This window comes from Agelaius phoeniceus, chromosome 9, assembly GCF_051311805.1.
Source record: "Agelaius phoeniceus isolate bAgePho1 chromosome 9, bAgePho1.hap1, whole genome shotgun sequence".
Taxonomy (NCBI): Eukaryota; Metazoa; Chordata; class Aves; order Passeriformes; family Icteridae; genus Agelaius; species Agelaius phoeniceus.
Window position 1 is genome coordinate 6716930 of NC_135273.1, and position 20371 is coordinate 6737300.

The 20371-nt window shown below is 36.9% G+C and overlaps 1 protein-coding gene across 1 annotated transcript in view; it reads left to right on the forward strand.

Annotated features, from left to right (window-relative positions):
- The window catches only part of PDZD8 (PDZ domain containing 8), a 52397-nt gene extending 33072 nt beyond the window's left edge, over positions 1-19325 (forward strand). Inside the window, exons 4-5 of the mRNA XM_054636987.2 lie at positions 13549-13711; positions 14740-19325. Coding sequence (XP_054492962.2) covers positions 13549-13711; positions 14740-16934 — 2358 coding nt within the window. The 3' untranslated portion in view covers positions 16935-19325. The remainder of the gene's footprint in view (positions 1-13548; positions 13712-14739) is intronic.
- The last annotated feature ends 1046 nt before the right edge of the window (positions 19326-20371 follow it).

Consider the following 20371-nt stretch of genomic DNA (forward strand, 5'->3'; position numbering starts at 1 on the left):
TTTTTTTTATTTAAGAGTTTCAAAAAATCATATTTTAGCCATGCTGCTTTAAGGTTGGTAAGTCAACTGAGTGAGTGTCACTGAGATCTGCAGGCATAACTTTGTTATCCATTTCAAAGTGTCTCATTACTCATTGGAAAGTCTCATCTTTGTATTAATTTAGCTGTCTCCTTTTTTGATATTTCTGAGTGTCTGTTTACCTGTAGAATGTTTTGGTTTTTTTAAGAAAGCACAGTTACTTGTAAAATAGAGTTTGAACTTCTGTTGGAAAAAAGTTGTTTACCCAGGCAGAGACTTAAACCAAGAAGGTGGCCTAGCTTGGCTCTAGTCCTTGTTAGTGTTGTTGGCCCTGTGTCCTCAGAGCTTTGCTACTTGTATGAGTTTTTTAAAATTGTATTTATTTCTCATGCATTGTATGGTGTTGACAAATTCTTTGTTCAATTTTCAATTAAATGAGTGAGTTGTGAATTCTTTGGGGAAGGTGATTGGCCACAGTCCCATACAAGCTGAGTTTGTGGTGGTGGAGGAGAGGAGAGGGAAAGGGAAATAAAAAGATGTTGGGTTATGAAACTGGGTGAGTGCTTTGCAGAGAGCTGCAGCAAGCCCAGGTGGAAAGCTCAGTGTTTCTGTGGGTGGTTGGTTCTCAGGAACCCCTCCCCAGCAGGGCAGCCTGGCTGCCAGGAGGGTCCTGCTGCCATGGGCACCCAGGGTGCTGCTGTGGCACCACCTGTCCCTCTCCAGCCACCTTTGGGCAGGGGTGATGCTGCCACCATTGCCACTTGTCCCCATCTGGGCTGGGTTTGCCCCTGTGACCACAGCTCTGCCATGGAGGAGGGCCTGCACAAAAAGCAGAAATTCTCCATGGTGCAAGCACTTCACTCTCTGTGCAATAAAACCATAGCTCTTTCAATAATTATTAATTCAATGATTTCAATAATTATTAACAGCTCACTAGTTGATGTTATTATATTCATATTATCATCCTTGCATACCATTTTTAACCTTGGTCTGCTTTCTATGCAAAATACTTTTTCAACTTAGAAATGTGTCCTTGTATGAAAAATGGCAAAAATCAATGATGTTTCTGCTGAAAGCATCTAAATTACAGTTCATTTTGATGTTTGTCTGATTTAACAGGATAGATTTACCTGAGGCTGAATTACTTTGCAAAGTTCTTGATCAAATGGTATGAAAGTATGGAAGTCACAGGCTGGTTTTGTGGACTTCAGGAATTCATGAAGGAGGGCAAGCTGTGCATGATGAATACACATGTTGTGTATTAAAATCATTATGATTTTCTTTTGATAGAACTCCTAAGTAAAAAAATAAAGCATTGATAGTTTTGGTTTCTTAGCTCCCAAGTTGTCTTTTTTTTTCCCGTTTTTCATGAGAAAAAGGCAATTCCCTTCTTAATATATTGTAATATATGCATAGATGTCTCTACTGAAATGTAACTCTGTACACAAATAATTGAAAATTATCAATTTTAAGTTTAATCCATTGGTTTCTTGTAGTTAATGTGAATTAAGTTTTATTAATCAGAGGTCATGGGAATGGGAAAAGTAGAAGTGTATTGCTGTCATAGTGCAGCCATGGATTTACAAACTGCAACTTAATTCCCTGTTCAGATCTGGTTTTTTTTTTCCCATGTCCAATCTCCTTTCCTTTCCCATCTCAATATTACACAATCTTTTTACCCCCTTTTTCCTCCCCTAAAACCTGATTGAATAAAATTTTTCTGGTGGGTTTTTTTAGTATGTTGTAGAGGTTATAAAAAATATTGAACTCTAGTGGGAGGAAAGTGGCTGTATAAGGTTGGGAGCAAGCTGATGATTAAATTTGTGATTTTGTATCCTGAAACTTTGCTATAGGGAATTTTGTAGGATTTCCTCCTCTTCTTTTTACTGTGAAGTATTTTATCATTCATCACATTGCACATTGTTTTTTTTCTATGGAGTCCTAATGTCTTAAGCCTGTAGGTTTTAAATGAAATATTTTTACAAGTACCACTTGAAAAGAGAAACTTCAGACTTTTGAATACTTGGTGTTGAATGTGCCATTTATGAACGATGCCTTTTTTGGGCTGTTTCACCAATGCCCTTACTGTGATGATCACAAAAATATAGTACCATGGTCTGAACCAAGTATTCCAATAACTTCACAAGTTTTCATCAACTTCTTGAATGCAATTTTCTTTTTCTTTTATTATAAGGGTCATTGAAGTTAAGTAAGCTGAATTATTCCTATCTTCTTCAATATGACTTTTTTTTAAAGTTAGATTTATTTCTCAAGCCTTGTATGGTATTGACTAATCCTTTGTTCAATTTTCAATTTAATGAGTCAGTTCTGAATTCTGTGGAAGAAGTAATTGGTCACAGTCCCAAGCAAGCTGGGTTTCTGGTAACAGAAGAGAGAAGGGGGAAAAAGGAAGTAGAAAGATGTTGCTTTATGAAATCCTGTGGGTATTTTTCATATATATTTCACCAACTATCAATAAAATATGTTGCTAATTTAAAAATAATAGAGCATAAAACCAGAGTGTATGAAGTTATAGTGAGTGCTGAAGTAAAAGAAGTTTTTAAGCTTGACATAATTTCCTATTCCTTCTTTCACTTACCTTACAAAAGGGAGATGAGGAAATGGTATCTATTACTTCCCTGAGCCAGAAGATACTGAAAAAAAAAAGGTCAAAAGGAATGAACTTTTACTTCCGCTCTGGGTAATGTTCTGCTTCTCTTGGAACTTTTTTTGGGTTTACTCTTAAAAAGCTGTTTCTGGAAGAATATTCCTTTTTAGCTCTTTTACACGCTTTAGTATTAAGAGAGGTCTAAAATTGGTTTCTGGAGAAGACGTAGTTACATTAATTGTTTTCTTGTCATTCAGCTAGCTGACTATAGGGAAAGGAAATCCTACTTTTTATTAGGCCCTTATGGTCACGTTGGTTGTGTGGAGAGAGCACTGCAGACAAAGATCCCTTCTGTGAAAAGTTCAAATGTTTGGATTCTCGTGAAGCATTTTTAGAAGCTCGGCTCCAAAGCTGGCTGGTACGTGCATTCCAATTTACAGCTAACATTCTGTTTCTAAAGCATTCTTTGCATCTATTGAGAACTGATCTTTATGTGTATTAAAAAATAATCTGAATTATTTTTCAAGTGCAGAGGAGATAGAGCTGGGTATTGATTTTTTTGCAAAGTGAATTGTCAGGATTTGAGTTGATGTAAAGATATTTTCAGTTTAATAGTTGTGGCAATTTTTATAAGTGGTGGTCGTTGGTAACAGAATGAAAATCTGGTTTCTAGGTGTGCTGTTGTCTTGGTGCTACTAATTAGATGTGACATTGAGCTGCTGTTTCACTGCCTGCCAGTGACTTGTGCCCTATAGCCATAAATAAATTGATTTGATGTGATGTGTTCAACAAAATAACCAGAAATAGATGTATGGTCGTGGAAACCTTTACTGGTTGTATATTTGTGTGTTTATACTGCAGTGTTTTGTCCAGAATTTAATTGAAAACAACTCAGTGTGGTTTGGCTGCCTTTCTAGGTACAGAAAAAAATTATTATATACAAAACCTTGGCCTTCTTGCAGCAATTATTCGGAATAAGTTAAATATAAATCCTCATTTCTTCAATAACATAGAATTTCAGAAAAGCGTTGGTCTGGATTTTCTGGGCAAAGGGTGGGGCTAGGGCTTGTATGCAGCAGGAACTACATTTTGATACAGATGGGTCCTCTATGTAATCTCTGAAGAGCTGTTAAGATCACGAATCATTTTACTACATCTGCTTTGGTTCCTTTGGGCTTAGCTCGTTCAGTGGGAATGTGGGTCACACAGGATATTATTCAGGCTTGTGCTTTGCTTTAATAGCCATCTAGCCATTAATGTTGATGAGAAATGTACCAGTTGCCAAGAAAATAGTGTTTCTGCAGTGCTGAAAAAACAAACTATTCTTTTAAGTTCTATGATATTTCAAGTTGTATGATTATGGAGCTTCTAGGTGCATGTGAGGTCCCTGTTCCTTTGGCTGTGTTATTGATAAGAGTGTAATTTGTATTACCTGCAATCTTAATGCTTTGTTTGTGAGAGTGCAGCTTTTCTGTCAGAAAAGTAACTTTTAAGCTTTTAAAATGTGACTTTTAAGCCCATTCTTGAAATCAGAGTTACTACTTTTTAGTGCATATAAATTATATTGTATATTTTATTTCCATGGAGAGTAGCATCTGTAATGCATATTATTGTAATCACAGTGGATAATAACATTTCATATTTTTAGTTTTGATGGCAATTTCCATGTCAGTATTCAGGTATTTAATGCTACTGGGTCTGATAATGAAAGTTGCCAAGCAGTTTCTCTGTGTGGAGAAAACTCTTCACTGTGTCTGTTAGTTCCATTATAAAGAACTTCACCTGATAGTCCAATATTTTGAGTTTTTTACAGGAAGATTAATAGTAGCTGACATATCACCATCCAATTAATACTTCCAAGATACATATAAATAATTATGCTTTAGAGGGTTTACTTTTAATGCATACACTTGAATGTTTTCCGTTTCTTTGCTTCCATCTCACAGGTTCTCATCAATCTCCTTTATCTGTAATTTGCAATGAAGTGATTGGTAAAGTTTTTCTTGGTTTGATGTCACACATGGTATTATTAATGAACTTAGTAACATTATTTCAGTATTTATTATTAGACTACCTGAGTTTTGCACAAAATATTTACGTGATGACCAAGTAATGCTTAGCCAATATTGGAGGAAGCCTTTTTCCTGTCAAAGGCTTATATGGCTATATAACATTAGAGAAAAAAATTGATCTTTGTCATTTCTTCAGAGCCAAAGGAAATCATCAAAGTTGAATTTAATAAAGACTAAAAGGATGTCAGTGAGTAAGAGCACTTAAAGACGAGCTATGTTGGTGTTTGTGCTAAATTGCTCTGCAAAGAAGAGCCCCACCTAAAACTGAAGGCCTTTATTTTACCTGCTTTTGACACTTCAAAGTTAAATGCAGGTTTTCTGCTGCCTTGTCTTTATCTCCTCCATTCCAGTCCTGTAATTGCTGTAAGAATGCCCCAGCAATTCATGATAATTGCTAAACAGTTTGCTTTTTACATGTCGTGTAACCTGCTTCACCGTGCAATTGGAAGGAGCAATTTTTTAGGAGCAGCTTAGCCAAGGAGTACCTGCAAAGTGTCGCAAGTATTTGGGAAAATAAGACACAGCTCCTCGTTCTGTTCAGTAACTACGCCTGTTCTGGATTTTGCTGATGTCTAAAGTTTGCAGTGCTCATCAGGCAGACATGCAGATGTTTCATTTTCCTACCATGAATTGTCACATTTCTTTTCAGACAAGTAGTTTATGATGGTGAAGTTAGACATGTGCATAACATTTGCCATATTGTGGTGTTAATGAATTGCTATTTTAAATATGATCTTGGCCCAATATGTAACTCGTTTCAGAATGAAATTATCGGCATATTTTTAAACTTATATTTTTTGGCTTTTCCAAGTTATCGTGTAGAACAGAAAATGAGTCCCACTGGCTTGCTATTTAGGATGGCTAGTAAGAAAATATGGACCTTTGTCCATAAGTACACTTCTTCCTAAAAGTAAAACAAACCAAACAGGAAAAATGCAGTGTTCGTCTGAGATCGTTGTATCTGCCTGTGCACAGACCGCAGTTCAAAAGATTAACAAATATTAACAGCAAAATGTAGAACATCCCATTTCCTTTTTTCACTGTTTTATAGTCATCAAAAACTTGCTTTTCCTAATATTCCACAAAACAGTTGGTGCCAGTTCATTCAGTAACACTCAAGGAGACACCAAGGTGTAACCAGTCCTATAGAGCTGCTCCAGCTGATAGGGTATGGAATGCAAATATATGTCAAAAATGCAGAAATTACAAAATGGGCAGTGTTGAATCAAAGGAAAGAAGCTGAAGAACTTATTTTCTGATATTGCACTAGATATTTTCTGATATTTGTACTAGAAAAATTGTTTGTGAATAATTAATTGCGAGATGATTTTGAGTGTTGGCTGATTCCTTTGTTTCTCTGATGAAAATTGTTTTCAGGACAGAGTGTGTTGTTCAGAGGTTTTGGAGAGAAAGGTGAGCAGTGTGAAAAGTTAACTTTTTTAGTGGATTAAGCAAGGGGAAGTCTGCTCAGGACAGCTGGGAATACAGAAAAACCCTCCTGACCCATGGGGTTTCAGCACACAGTCAGAGCTGCAGTGGAGGAAAGCAGAACACCAGGTTAAGCAAAAAAACCAATTAATTAAAACTGTCTAAAATTTGAATATGTCTAAAATTTGCTCCACTTGGTCCAGAAACCCACTACAGACACTCCAGTGAATGTTGGGAACAAGTAAGGGATGGTTTAGCTATCAAATAAGAGGCACAGAGCAGAAAGAGAAATTACAAAAATATGGCTGAAATTTTATTTTTATTGATGATATCTCCTTGTGGTAAAAGTCCATTTTAGTAGCTTTTTCAAACTTATTTTGGTTTTGCATGTTTTTAATAGTATTATCAAATTACTTCTTTCAGGCAAAATGGGCATGAGAATATCTTTATAGCAGTTGCTCAGTTATGACTGTAAAAGAAATTGTGCAAAAACTATAATTGGGATTGCTGTTCAACAGGAATTTTTTTATAAGCAGCAGATAGTTTCCTTTTAATTTCTTTTTGGCAGTTCTATTCACACATACACACACATATATATTTAAATGTTTAAGTGTACTGATAAATTTAGTTATTTCACCCCCTTTCACCTACCATTCTGTATATCTAGAAGAAATGCATATTCATTCAACATATTTGTCTGATATGTTTTGTCAAAATATTAAAAAAATGGAGGGGACAAATGAAATTGTTTATTAAAATTAACTGAATCAATGTAAACTTGGGAATGGTAGAAAAATACATTTAAATTTCCACTTGAATGATACTAAAGATGTGTATATCTTAGGCATGGAGGAAGGATCACATAGCAAGGAAGAGTATTTTAGTTATTGTTATAGAAGTCTTGATACAAATTGTGGAACAGTAGCAATTTTAGATTTAGTATTTAGATTCAGTTATGGAAAAAATTGAAGCATATTTTTATTCAAGCAGTCTTTTGTTAATTATTTTAAAAAAATAATTTCACAAATCATTAAATTAATTTCCAAGTTTGTAAATGTGTTTTCTAGCATATTTTGGTTTCTAGAAGGGCATATTGCTTCTAGCTATAGTGTATACTGATGTTTTAAGTAGCCAGTGTATTATCTTTTACATTACATTACCATCAGTCTTTTTCTAATGAGTGATTTGTAATTAATGCCTCTTTTTAGTGGGGAGGAAAAGAACTTAAGTCAATTTTCTATATAGATTTAATTTGATTGCAGGGATTATTTCCTTCCTTTCACTGTTTGTTGTACTGTATAGTGTAGTTATTCTGTAAGTATTACTACAGCTTTTTATTTTATTTAAACCTTCTGTCAGTGTGTTTCAACATTTCTGAAGCCACTGAAGGAAATAGCCAGGTTAAATCTGGAGATGGAGGCACATCCACACGTGTGCATCGTTGCACCTGTGCACGTGTACGACATAACAGTGAATACAGTGCAGAACTGATAATTAGGGCATACTTTATTGATACTGAGCTATTTAAACATCCCAAGAACAGGGGTAGCTCTTGAATGCTCAGAAAACTTTTCTCTTTCTGTAATTGGGAGCTTTCTCAGTGACTGGGAAATGAAAGTGTTTCTGTCATCATGGATTCCTTAGTCCAGGTTTACACTGGAACATGTCTGATGTTACCGTGCCTGTGGACAGGAGGGCTGGAAAAGACTACACTGCCACAAGCTCCCTTTTTAGGCTTCAGGGATGTGACACAAGGAGAGGAAAAACACCTACTCCTGTTCTAAAGCATAGATTTAGAAACTCCCACAAGAAAATGATTTTATTTCCTTTGTGTCCAGTGTTTCTAAGGAGCAAATCATGGGTTTGGCGGTACGTGTTTCCTTTCAGTGCCTCCTCTCCGCTGTAAATAACCTCAGAGCCCTTTTGCTGTGCAGGTCATACATAATAACTGTATTCAGTAATAGGCTTGAAAAAAGCAATAATATTAAAGTCAATGTTTTAAGGATGTTTGCCAAAAACGTTTTTTCAATAATGCGAAGAACTGAGTCTTCTGAAGAGAAGAAACTGCTTCCCACTTTTGGACTTTAATGTTTTGGGGGCTTTGACGTGAAATATTCCTTCCTCTCCTCTCGGCATGCGGGGTTGTCTGGGAGGATGTAATACTTTACAGACATTCTCACTTTTTTCCTCAAAAGGCATTAGACTACACCTTGCAAGAATACCTAAGATATCACTTTTAACAGTGCCGATGATTTGGCCAAAAAGAAATATTTTTATCCGTAGTACAGCACTGACATGGGTTCAGTTTCTGCTACATAGAGTGTGTTACATACCCCTGATGGGGAATATGAACAATTTGGAAAAACAGTATTCTTCTAATTGATGTAAAGTCAGTAAAAAAAGATTTCTTATTTGTGCTTGGGTGATCAAGCTTTTTTAGCAATTACTCAAAAGAATGTGATATGCTTACTAAATTCTAGTAAAGATTTATGATGTTAATGCTTACAAATAGTTGAGCAAATTTAGACTATTACACATTATTTTACAGTGTAAAATTAAGCTTACAAAAACAACTATTTCTTTTTTAGTTCCTGAAAATAAGCAGTTAAGTTTAAAAGCAAAAGTCTTCTGCTCCAGTTATCCTGCTACAGCTTAATTTTGTCATTTTCTATTTTTGTATACACCTAATAATTTTTAAAGTTTAGCTGAACAATGTTGCACTGCTGGTCAGAGATCGTCATACACATTTTCCTAGATGTTGTGATCTCTGTATTTATTAATGGACATTATTTATTATGTCTTGTCTTAGAAATTCTGAATAGAAGTGCTGTATGTAATGTTAACTTAGATTCTACTTAGGAGACTGCAGTATTACTGGTGGCATTCTTACCTCTGAATCAAATAATAATCTAACTTCATATATAGTTCTGGAATAAATAGTAAATGAAATGGCATCAATGCCTGTTGCCTGTAAAAGGGATGTTTATTTATCATCCCATTGTATTTGTAAATTATTTCAGACTGATAATTTCATGAAACATTTGAAGATTAAAACTGCATCGTGTTTTGACACTCATGTAAATATTTGGCCATTTAAATGATACTAGCAAGCTGTAAACTTCTGATTAATCACTGTGGAGTTCAGTACTGTATATTTGAAAAGATTTGGAAAAATTTCTTTTCACTGACATTCAACTGCTGGGCTTTCAGAACAACAAGGCTGAGGCAAGGAAAGGTTGTGAGACACAAGATGATTTTCCCCTGCATTGTGTTTCCAGAGCACACATCCCGTATTGAACTGAAAGTGGCAGTGAGACTGTGCTGTGGAATTGATGCTTGTGGGCTTCGTGCTGTAAAAGCCAAGTGTTCACAGCTCTACATCAAAATGTTCTATTAATTCTAAAGTTAAAGGACATCTTGTGTTCTCTTGTTTTACTGTTGGATTTGGGGGATATTTTTAATAATAAAACACTAAGGAAATTATTACCTTTTTTTTTTCCTCTCTCCAGGACAGTCATTCCTGTTTTGTTGCATTTTATTCTCAACAAGTATTTAATAAATAGTCTGGGGATTGCTTACTTTTTTTTTTTTTTAAGATACATTTTCTAAGCTCTGTGTTACAGTTTAGTTCTAATTATTTCAATATAAAATACATTGAATGTATGCTTGTCACTGACAATGAAGTACTAATATCTGCTTTGTCTTACTCCTTATTTAAATAACTACTAAGATTTGCAGGAACTAGTAAAACAGAGCTATTAATTAGATCAAATTAAAATAAACTTGCTTTCATATGATATAGCTAATTGGTTAAAATTTCCCTTTCTCCTGGGTGCAGCTGTTAGTTTTTCTCCCTTGCAGCAAGGTTTCTTGATAATAAATGTCCTTTCATTATTAGCAATTTTCTTCCAACCTCTGTGTCATGTAGCTGATTTACATCCTCCTTGTGCTTAGTGTTCCAATAGGTCTTTGGCCCTTCACATTTATTATCAAGTCTTAATTTGAGGGGGAGACAGAAAGTAGCTGTGCTGGGTATGCAAAGATGTTTGGGTTTGTGAGTGAACTTGTTGGGGTGGGGGGGGTGTTTGAGAGCTTCAAGTGGTCTTCACCTGCATTCATCTTAGCCTGAGCATGGTGTTTCTGCAGGTGCCAGAAAGAATAATCAAGGAAACCATTCATCTGGTTTGGGTTGATAAATAAAACCACTTTGCTTCATGAGAAAGTTTGTGACTGTGCCAAAGTTAATAAAAAGTTGAGATGAGCTTTGCTTGTTATGTTCAAAGGCGCTCTCCTTCCAAAAACAGCTTTCCCTCAGATACTGCTGGAATATGGGAAGTCTCCTTGCCATCAGTGAGTCATACATGTTGTAATCTGCAGGCTGTGTCCCTGCATGGGAGCCAAATGTTCAGAGATACCTACATATCTTGGGTCCCAGCTGTCCCTCATTTCTTTCATGTGGTCTCTCCCTGGAGGAGGAGGGAAGGGTGAAATGCTGGAGATCACCTCAGGAGTTTCTCGTCTTTGCACTCCAGAATATTTTCACTGTTAAGTCATCCACTGTGTAGTTCTGCTCAAAGGAGTTCTTGGATTCAAAGGAAACTCAAGAGCATCAGAGTCTGTACTGACAAGCGCTTTAAAAAAGAGCTTTTGGTAACTTTTAAATTACTTTTTACTATCTTAATTATGCCCTTTCTCCATATCTGCTTATCATGCACTTTGCCATGATTGCAAGTACCAGCAGTGGTTAGAGGTAATTCCTGCCTTTCTTCAAAAAGTCAAATGTTGCAACACCAGCTCTTCCTTCTGACATTCTCTTTCAGACAAGACTCATAACTTTCTGGAGAAATCTTACCATTTTGGGCCATCCTTTGAATGGATGAGAAATACCAACTGTAAAAGGAAAGGAGTAGGTTGGCCTGAAGTAACTCCTGTGACAGGGTTGTGGTGGCCACCTTCCTTCAGTAGTTGGGTGTTTTTCTGCTCTGCTCAGAGTCTGGAGAGTGGACAAGAGTTGTCTCATGTTGAGAACAAACTCACAGGCAAAGCTAACAGGATGTCCACCCTGGATGGGCCTTGGCTCTCAAACATCTTGTCTTGCTAAAGAGCTCCACTTCTGGGCTGTGAGCTACAGAACTAATGTAAGATTTCAGAAGAAACTATATACAGTCAAAATAATTGACTTCCTAAAGGAGTATAATTAAATGGCCAGAATAACAGGGTGTTAAAAGGAAAACCATCTTGAGGTTTTTGTTGTTGTTGGGTTTTTTTTTTTTCCTTTCACTGTTCTAAGCATCAATTTCTTTCCTGGAATTCTCTCACTAAACAGCTTTCTACTTCAGTGCACTAACAGAAATTAGGGGGAAAAGTGGTTATAATTTGTTTTTCAGCCCTTTGTAATTTTCATGTTTGTCAGCATTCCTTAAATGCGAGTTTACTTCCTGATCTTCATTATGATAGTTCCTCTTCTATTCAAACGCAATGATTTGGAAGTATTTTTTTGAGCTTAATCACTTAGAGCGAGACTTACAAAGGAACCATCATAGGAAAACTGAGATTTGAGTACTTGGACTCCGAGCAAAGCTCAGAAATAATGGTTTCCTCATTGTTTGATAAGAATGTGCACTTATATTATTGTGATCTTTGGATGTTGTTTTTGTTGCAGCTTTGTGTGCTGCCAAAGCAAATTCGTGTCATTTGTGTTTCTGACAGTTAAAATATTCAATTAGTGTTGTTTGAAATTGCAGTAATTGTTCATGTTGTTTCCATACAGCACATTGCAACATTTGTGAATTGCTAGCTTAAAGCTATATTGCATATAAATAAAGGGCTAAAGCAGAAGAGCAATTCTTTAAAAAAAAAATAGTTTGTCTTCTTCCACAGACATTTCTAATACTTCTTTGTTTCTTAACATTTAGTATTTTATTGTTTAATTTTTCTTTTAATTTAATTATGTAACTGTAGTTTTGGTGGAAATGAGGATGGCATTTAAGCAAACAAATGAACAAAAATCAACCTGAAAACTCCATCAGGGTTGTTTCTGTAGGCAGCTATTTACTTGTTTCATTCTGGGATAACCTTTAAGTCTTGGAACTGCAATTAAGCTCATATTGGTCTTGTTATTCTTACATACATTACTGGGGATTAAGAATAGAAGTTTGATAAAAAAGAGTAGATGCCTGTGGGAAATGCAGAAAATAGTGACAAAGCTTTGAAAGTTAATACAAGTCTGCTTCTTCAAGTGCAGTGCTGTTCTATAGCAAACTGCAGAGCAGCACAAGCCTTTTTATTTCTGTAAAGAACTGAACTACAATTAAAAAAGAACCAAGATGCAGTGCTATTAAAATTATGGGAAAGGAGTGACAGCTATGCAGCCAAGGAGAGAGGCATGGACTGAGTAAGTAGCACATCCTCTAAAGAGGAGGCTCAGCTCCAGACAGTTCAAACATCCACAATTGAAACAATAACAAAGTAAATGCAGAAGGCTGGAGGAGAAGGCTGTCTACCTGAACTCAGTAAATTGAAACCAAATATAAAATTTCCTGTGGAGGTTTCTACACTATCGGCCTCTGTCTTCTTGGTAATCAAAAAAACAAATTAAATTTCTATCCTTGAAGCTGAAACATATGAGTTCTCCTTTCAAATAGAATACCTGTTGATGGAATGATTGTAGACAGTCATTTGAAATAGTCTAAAAGGAATGTGCTTTAGGGGAAAAAATGATATTGTTAAATTCATCAAGGGCTGCTTTTATTAGGAAAAAGGTTGCCAAAGATCTCAGACAGTGAGGTCTGTAAATAATTGATAACTGCCTAGGTCTGTCATACGAAAGTCAGCTACAGGGATTGCACCTCAGTTGTCCTTTTTTTTTGTTTGTTTGTTTTTAAAAATGTATTTGAGTTAAAATTTAAATTCTATTTATTTCACAAGATAAGTATGAGAAAAGGGTTTGCCTCTTCGAAGAAACATTTTAGGCTGTTGTTAATTGAGATTTGTTCTAAATATACTTAGGCAATCTTAAGTAAGTACATAAGAGTTTTGTCACTCCAAACACACTTGTGCACAGACTACTGGAAAGCCACTCATAGTGTTAGGCTTTATAACACAAATGGGCTACATTCAAAGTGATACCTAGGTTGATGGTGCAGTGCTCCTAATAAAATGGATAATGAGATCGTGTTTAATGGTAGTATTTTATTGAGGACTGAGACTTTCTGTGAATATCTCCAAAGGTGTAAAATTAGTTGGCAGACAGTTGATCAATTAGGTGAAGTCAATGGATGTCCTAATGCATTTTCTCAATAATAATCTGGTTTTAATACTAAAATGATACCATTTTATTTAATTTTTATTTAAATTATTGTTAGTAGCCATTAATCCTTGCAGTCAACTTTACTGAGATGCTTTTGACTTCTTTCTCTGCAGGCAGAACTTGTGAAAGGGAATCTGCAAAGCGTTGGGCTCACGCTGCGCCTTGTGCAGTCCAAGGAGGAGGATGCAGGGCACGTTGTCATCGAAACTGTGACTCCAAACTCACCTGCTGCAGCTGCTGATCTGCAGAGAGGAGACAGACTGCTGGCAATTGGCAGTGAGTGATATGTCAGCTTTCACAATGGGGGTCGTCTTGTCCAGTTCAGCCAATCTCCCTTTCTTAATAGTTACAGTTGTGCTTGGCACTCAAAAGCTAACATTAATGTATTTATGGTCACTTAAGGTCTTTGTTTGCTTGATTTATTTTGTTGCATATTTATTTACTCCTTCTTAGGTAAAAGGCAAAATAAGCTTGAATAACCATTTGGCAACAACATTAAAAATAGAACAAACAAACAACAAAACAAAACAATAAAAAACCGAGCCAAAACATTAATGTGACTGGGCTAGCAGGAAGTTTAACCTTTTACAGAGGTTTTACAGACCAGAGCTTAAAATCTACAATGGGTTCTTTTGCTTAGGTACTGCCTAAATAAATCCCCATTGCAATATTCCAGTAATTTAAAAGGGTTTTCAGTTCCTTTGAATAGATAGCTGATGATTGCTTTAGAACAAAGGAAAAATCGTTTTTATGGGATCCCCTGCATGACTGTATTTGGACTGTGTGCTCATTAAGATATTTTAGCTTGCATACATCAAATGGCTCTGAAAGGTCTGCTCAGGAAGATGGTTCAGCTCACTCCAGCCACACTGATAATGTAGCTTTATGCCCATATTTCATTAGCATATTGGAAAGATTTTCATTTTAGCCTGCTTCTGTTATAATTATAGTTGTATTTAAAGATACCCATCTTTTTTGAGTCCTTTGTTAAATGTCTACTGCTGAAAAGTCCAAACTTACAGTAAGAGCAAGGTCAAAACTGTTTCCATATCAAATCAACATTACTATGTAAGATTACAGTATTATTACAAGGAGCAAACTGGAGTGTTTATGTAATTATTTTTTCCAGCTCCATATTTATATGAATAAAATGGAGAGAATCCATCTGTTAGATTTCAATTAAGCTCTTCTGTCATAATTGACTTCCTTTGTTACTGAGCAACAATGTGTTTGTTGACTATTTTTGGTCACTTAGAGTATTATCATAATTAGAACCTAATAATGTTTGTCCTTTTTTTTAATAGGTGTTAAAATCACATCAACTGTCCAAGTATTGAAGCTGATTAGACAAGCTGGGGAGAGAGTTTTAGTCTTTTATGAAAGGCCTGTTGGGTATAATCAGCATGGCTCAGCACTGCAGGATGGATTTGGACAATTGGAGGACACAGCTTTCTTGGCACAGGCGGAAGATGACCAGAATAGTTTAACAGCTGATACTGATAGCAGAGATTTTGATTCAGAATTTGAAGACTTAGCTTGTGATGCACCTGACCAAAAAGAAGATCTGCCAACATCTCAGAGTCCCAAACGGTCGGTAGTAATTCTTGCTGCTGCTAAACCTCTTGGAACTATATCACCCATCCTGAATCGAAAACTGCATTTAGGAAATTACCAGGCAGGATCCAAAACACAACAAAAAGATGGGGCTAAAGTGGCAACACCTAAAACTCTTGAGGTTCCAGATGCACCACAGCCGTCAGGTAAACAGTCACAAGGATCTAGTACTAAGCCTCCTGTGCCACCTAGGCCCCAAATTAAGCCTCCTTTGTCTACTAGTGATAGCCAAACTGTGTTAGAAACTGGAAGTGTATGTCCTGATAAACCAGAGAGGCCACCTCCCCCTGCAAATAACGGAGAAAAATCTACAGAGAAGCTAATTAAAATTAGTGATCAGATAGAAGACCCAGCAGTATCGAAAGTAGTAACAGCACCAAAGCAAGATACTTTAAAAGATGGACTTACAGAAAATGCACGTAGCAGCAAAGATAGTGATGATCATCGAACCTGGGAGTCACCAGAAATTCCATATAAAGCCCGTCAGGGCCGGTGGCCAATGACGAGAACATCCTCCTGTCTATTTGAAGTAGAAAAATACCACAAGTACCTTAATGTTGCACTGTGGTGCAGAGACCCTTTCAAAGCAGGTGGTTTTATCTGCTTAGGATATGCAAGCATAAAACTTGAAGAAATTGCTTTAGATTGTCTAGCTACATCCTCAATGGAATTTGTTAGAAAATTTCAGCTGCATGCTCCTACACCTAAGGCAGCAGTCACCAGAACAGCGTTGCGGAGTTTGACAACCCATAAAGGTTTCAATGAAAAATTTTGTTATGGTGACATAACTTTACAATTCAAATATTTAAAAGAAGGTGAAATTGATGATACAAGCGCATTTCTGGAGAAAGAGAGAGAGTCTCACTTAGAAGAAGAAGCTCATGCTCATCAGAAAGAGGATCATTTCTCGGGACAAGTTCTCACAGAGAACAAGCATAACTTTCAAGATACTCAGTTTCAGAATCCAACTTGGTGCGATTACTGCAAAAAGAAAGTATGGACTAAAGCAGCTTCGCAGTGCATGTTCTGTGCTTACGTTTGCCATAAAAAATGTCTAGAAAAATGTTTAACTGAGACGCCCTTTTGTGTAGGAGCCGAAAGGCGGCTCGATCGAACTGGGGGCAGCAGCAGAGCCGAGGGCCAGGAGGCTCCTGCAGCCGCCTCCTCTCGGGTCGATTCGGAGGCCAAGTCCGCTCACAGAACCACAGGTTTGACCAGGCACATCATCAACACGAGCACGCGGCTGCTGAACCTCCGGCAGGTGCCCAAAGCCCGGCTGGCCGAGCAGGGCCCCGACGTGGCCGAGCCTTCCCCCAAGCACACCCCGAACACGTCGGACAACGAGAGCAGCGACACCGAGCTCAGCGGGCCCAGCAGCCCCTCCAAGCGCGTCGGGGGCGCCGGCATCAAGCTGGTGCGCAAGGAGGGCGGCCTCGACGACAGCGTCTTCATCGCCGTGAAGGAGATCGGCCGTGACCTCTACAGGAGCTTACCCACAGAGGAGCGCTTTCAGAAATTGGAGTTTATGTTGGATAAGCTGCAGAATGAAATAGACCAAGAGCTGGAAAACAATAATTCGCTGGTTAAAGAGGAGAAAGAGACGAGCGACGTGAGGAAAAAAGCCCTGATTTCTGCTGCGCTGGCTAAGTCGGGTGAGAGACTGCAGGCCCTCACGCTGCTGATGATCCACTACAGGGCAGGCATTGAGGATCTAGAGTCCCTGGAGAACATGCTCTTAGAGAAGCAATCCAAAAAAGTGACTAAAGATTTTGAGGAACCCAGTATAGCAGAAGAAGTGGATAGCGAAGATGGCAGTCTGACAGAGGCTCCGACATTGAACATCATATCAGAAGAAGAACCTGTTGATCCACCTCAATCAGACTGATATTTACATATTTAGTCTTTGAAGGAATGGACTAAAAGAATACTTTGCACTTAAATCCAAACACACACAAATTAAATTAAAACACTGGTACAATGTGCGTGTCCTGCTTCTCCACAGTTAATTGCTAATAGTGGTTCTTCTCCAGCTACAGCACCATCATTTTGTTAAAGCAGCTGGTTAAAACTACACTTTGGGGTTTATATTGGAAATTTATTTTTAATAACTTATTTTTATTTTTTCTAATTATGTAACCCTACCATTTCACATCAATGTGTGTGGTTTCCTTAATGCATTACTTGACCCCACTTCCCCTCTCTGTATTTTTTTTTTGTTTTGTTTTTTTAGGTAGTGTTTTCAATGGGAAACAGGCAGGGTTTTCAAGATGTTTAGTATCCATTGTATGATGAAAGCATTATAAGCTTGTTGCATGCCTAAGCTAATGACTGACTCAGAAGTCACCAAGGGGCCAGGCTTGTGTTAATCACAGTTTTATTGTATGTCTTCTAGGTAGTTGTATATTTTTTGCCAAACATATCATGAAAGCAAACAAAAAGTCTTTCATTTTGTCTGTTATTAATACTTACTGAAGTTACCATTGCATATCATTTGTTTTCCATGTTTTTGTTAAATACAAGAACTTTTTGTAGTTTGTACTTAACACGAAATATAGTAATGCTATGCTAAAAAAAATCCTCCTTAGAACTTGGGACTATTGTTAGATATCAAAGTATAAACTGGTATCTCATAATAATTTAATTGGGAATATTTTCAAGGTAAGAGGCTTGTTGCCTTCCAGAATGAAATCATATGTTTGTGATGTTGTATTATCTGATAGCCTGATAAAGGAAAGTTGTTCTTCACAAGAGTTGGAGGTTTCATTGCCTTCTGTGTAAAAGCATGTATCATGGTGTAAGTAATATAAAGAAATTAATATTTTGCTGCAGACTATCATTTTGGAAAGCTTAAGGTGCAAAATACAAAGTAACTAATGTTCTCTCAACACTTTTGAGTAATCATAGCATGGTAAGTTGCATTCAGCTTCTCAGACAGAAGATAGAGGCTGAGCAGAAGGATCACCTTTGTCAGCAAAATGTCTTATAGTGTATATAACATGTTTTATTTGAGTCAATTTGTGAGTCCAGTAGAGATGAGGAAGAAATTCAGCCAGCTGCTTTTGAAAAGAACTGTCTGGTCTTGTGCTATGTGTAAACTGTGGATCTTAGCATCACCTGGCTAAGGCCATCATTCTTATTTATTTCCTGTAGACATTGTTTCATCTTCTATGTATAGAAATTTTGTATAAAATATCATCTTTATTTTAGGTACTGTGCTAGGTACTCGTATCATTATCACTGGTATTGCTGGTAGTAGAAAAAAAAAAAGCCTTTATGGGAGTGGAGTTTGAGATGGTAAAAATAACTCCTTTAGTTTTTGAGGTCATGTGTAATGTACCTCTCCTTTAAATTTGCTTCTTGGTTTAGTTTGTGATGGGCAAAATTAAGAAGCAGTGGTTTTCATCATGGGACAGTGTGCTTGTGCTTCTAAGCAAAATGGTTACTGCCAGTCATGCAACTACTTGCACTTTTTAGTGAGTTCTGGGCAGTTGATACTACTTAGTTGATGTATGGAAAACTATCCAGGCTAAAACAGGCATGTGACACACTTCTGAAATTAAGCTTCAGCAAATAATCGCACAAAATGAGCTTCCCTTCTTGTCTAAAAGTTATTTAATCTGTACTTGCTTGAGATGCATATTAAAACTTCCCCACTCCATTTTCTCAGCAGCTTACCATTGGTGGTGATCTGCATTCAATGCCATCAGTGTTTGCTCTTACAGACTACTACAGAGGTTTTCAAATATATCCAAGTGCTTCATTTAAGCCCTGGTGCACATGAAGGAGCTGTGAAAACAATGCAAATACTGATTTCAAAATACACATTCATGGTTTTCAATTGACTCCTGTAACACAGTGGGTAAGAAAAGCTGGGTATCGTTTTCCTCACGTAAGTGTTGCTAATGATGATGATTGTAAGAGGTAAATTAAATGTAGTGCAATATTTTTAAATATACTGAATGGAAAAAGGGCAAAATAGTTGTATTTTAGTGGTAAGAAGGAAAACATGAATTCCTGTTTGGCATTATTTACAATAAGCAGTGGATCTCCAGGGGGAAATTGTAATACTACATTCCTGATGTAATCTTTGCTTCATGCTTGACTGTAAATAGCTGAAAATAAAGACTACCACAGAAAACAAGAATATCTTGACTTAATGATATCTGAATAGGTGGCAGCTACACACATTTGCAGAAGACCTGCCTAATATGATTTTGTTGGCTATTATTTTATCATGAAAATAAGCTTTAATAAAATAGTTTTGCTAAATTATCAACTTTCTTGCATTGTGTCAATGTTTTTTAAGGACTTCTATTGCAGTAGCTTATCATCTTATGCCATCTCTTAAAAGGAAGGATCTTCAGGGGAGAAGCACATTTTGCATTATATAAAACTACTGATAACTGGATTATTTGGAGTGAGAAATTTGAAACAAAGCATCTGTGGAAGTTTACAGCTGCAGAGGAGGAATAAATAGTGGAAGCAAATCAATGAAGTGTCTTTGTCACACCTGAATTGACACAGATACAAATATACAAAATAGGAAAAATCCACTTTTTTCCAGGACAGAAGGGGGATTTTTGTGTAGTTTCTGAGTAAAATTTCTTCCTGACTGTCACCAAAAAAAGGTTTGGTTACTCATTATTCAAAAAATCCTAAACAGCTGCTAAGTTTTTATTTGGGAGTGGGGAGAAAGGTGGCACAGAGATTACAAACATGAGTTTCTGTGTGGATTTTAATTAATCTTCCTCTTCTGGTGGAGCAGGAGTGGAGCAAGAGAAGGGGAGCCACTGCACTGATCTGCTCAGCAACTCCTGGGAAGATGCTGCTCCCTCAGGCCCAGCAGCCACTGGCACCAGCTGTAGAAAAGGAATGGGATCCATTTCTCTCCCCTTGGCTCTCCTCCTCATACTCATCTTGCAGATTAATGCAAACTCCTCCTTAGTTGTGATGTACTCAAAAATTAAAAACCAAGCCATGAAGAAGGCCTTTCTGTGCTTTAAAAAAAAATGTGAGTTTCTATGTTTGAATCATATATTAGCGAATTCAAGAAATACACTGGTTGATCAGCTGGCAAAAGGATGAACACATCCTGTAATAATTCAGAATTCTTGCATTGGTATTTCAGTCTCAAATTTGATCAGATTAACAACTTGATGTTGACCAATAGACTTCAGTGAAGTAGAAAAACATCTCTTGGAACAAAGTTTCAGTGTGCAAATCACAGTAAAATCTGAGCCTGATGTAAATAGCCACTGGTCTGCACAATTATTACTTACTTGGTGTTGGTGAAGAATTCATCATGAGACAGAATCTTGGTTT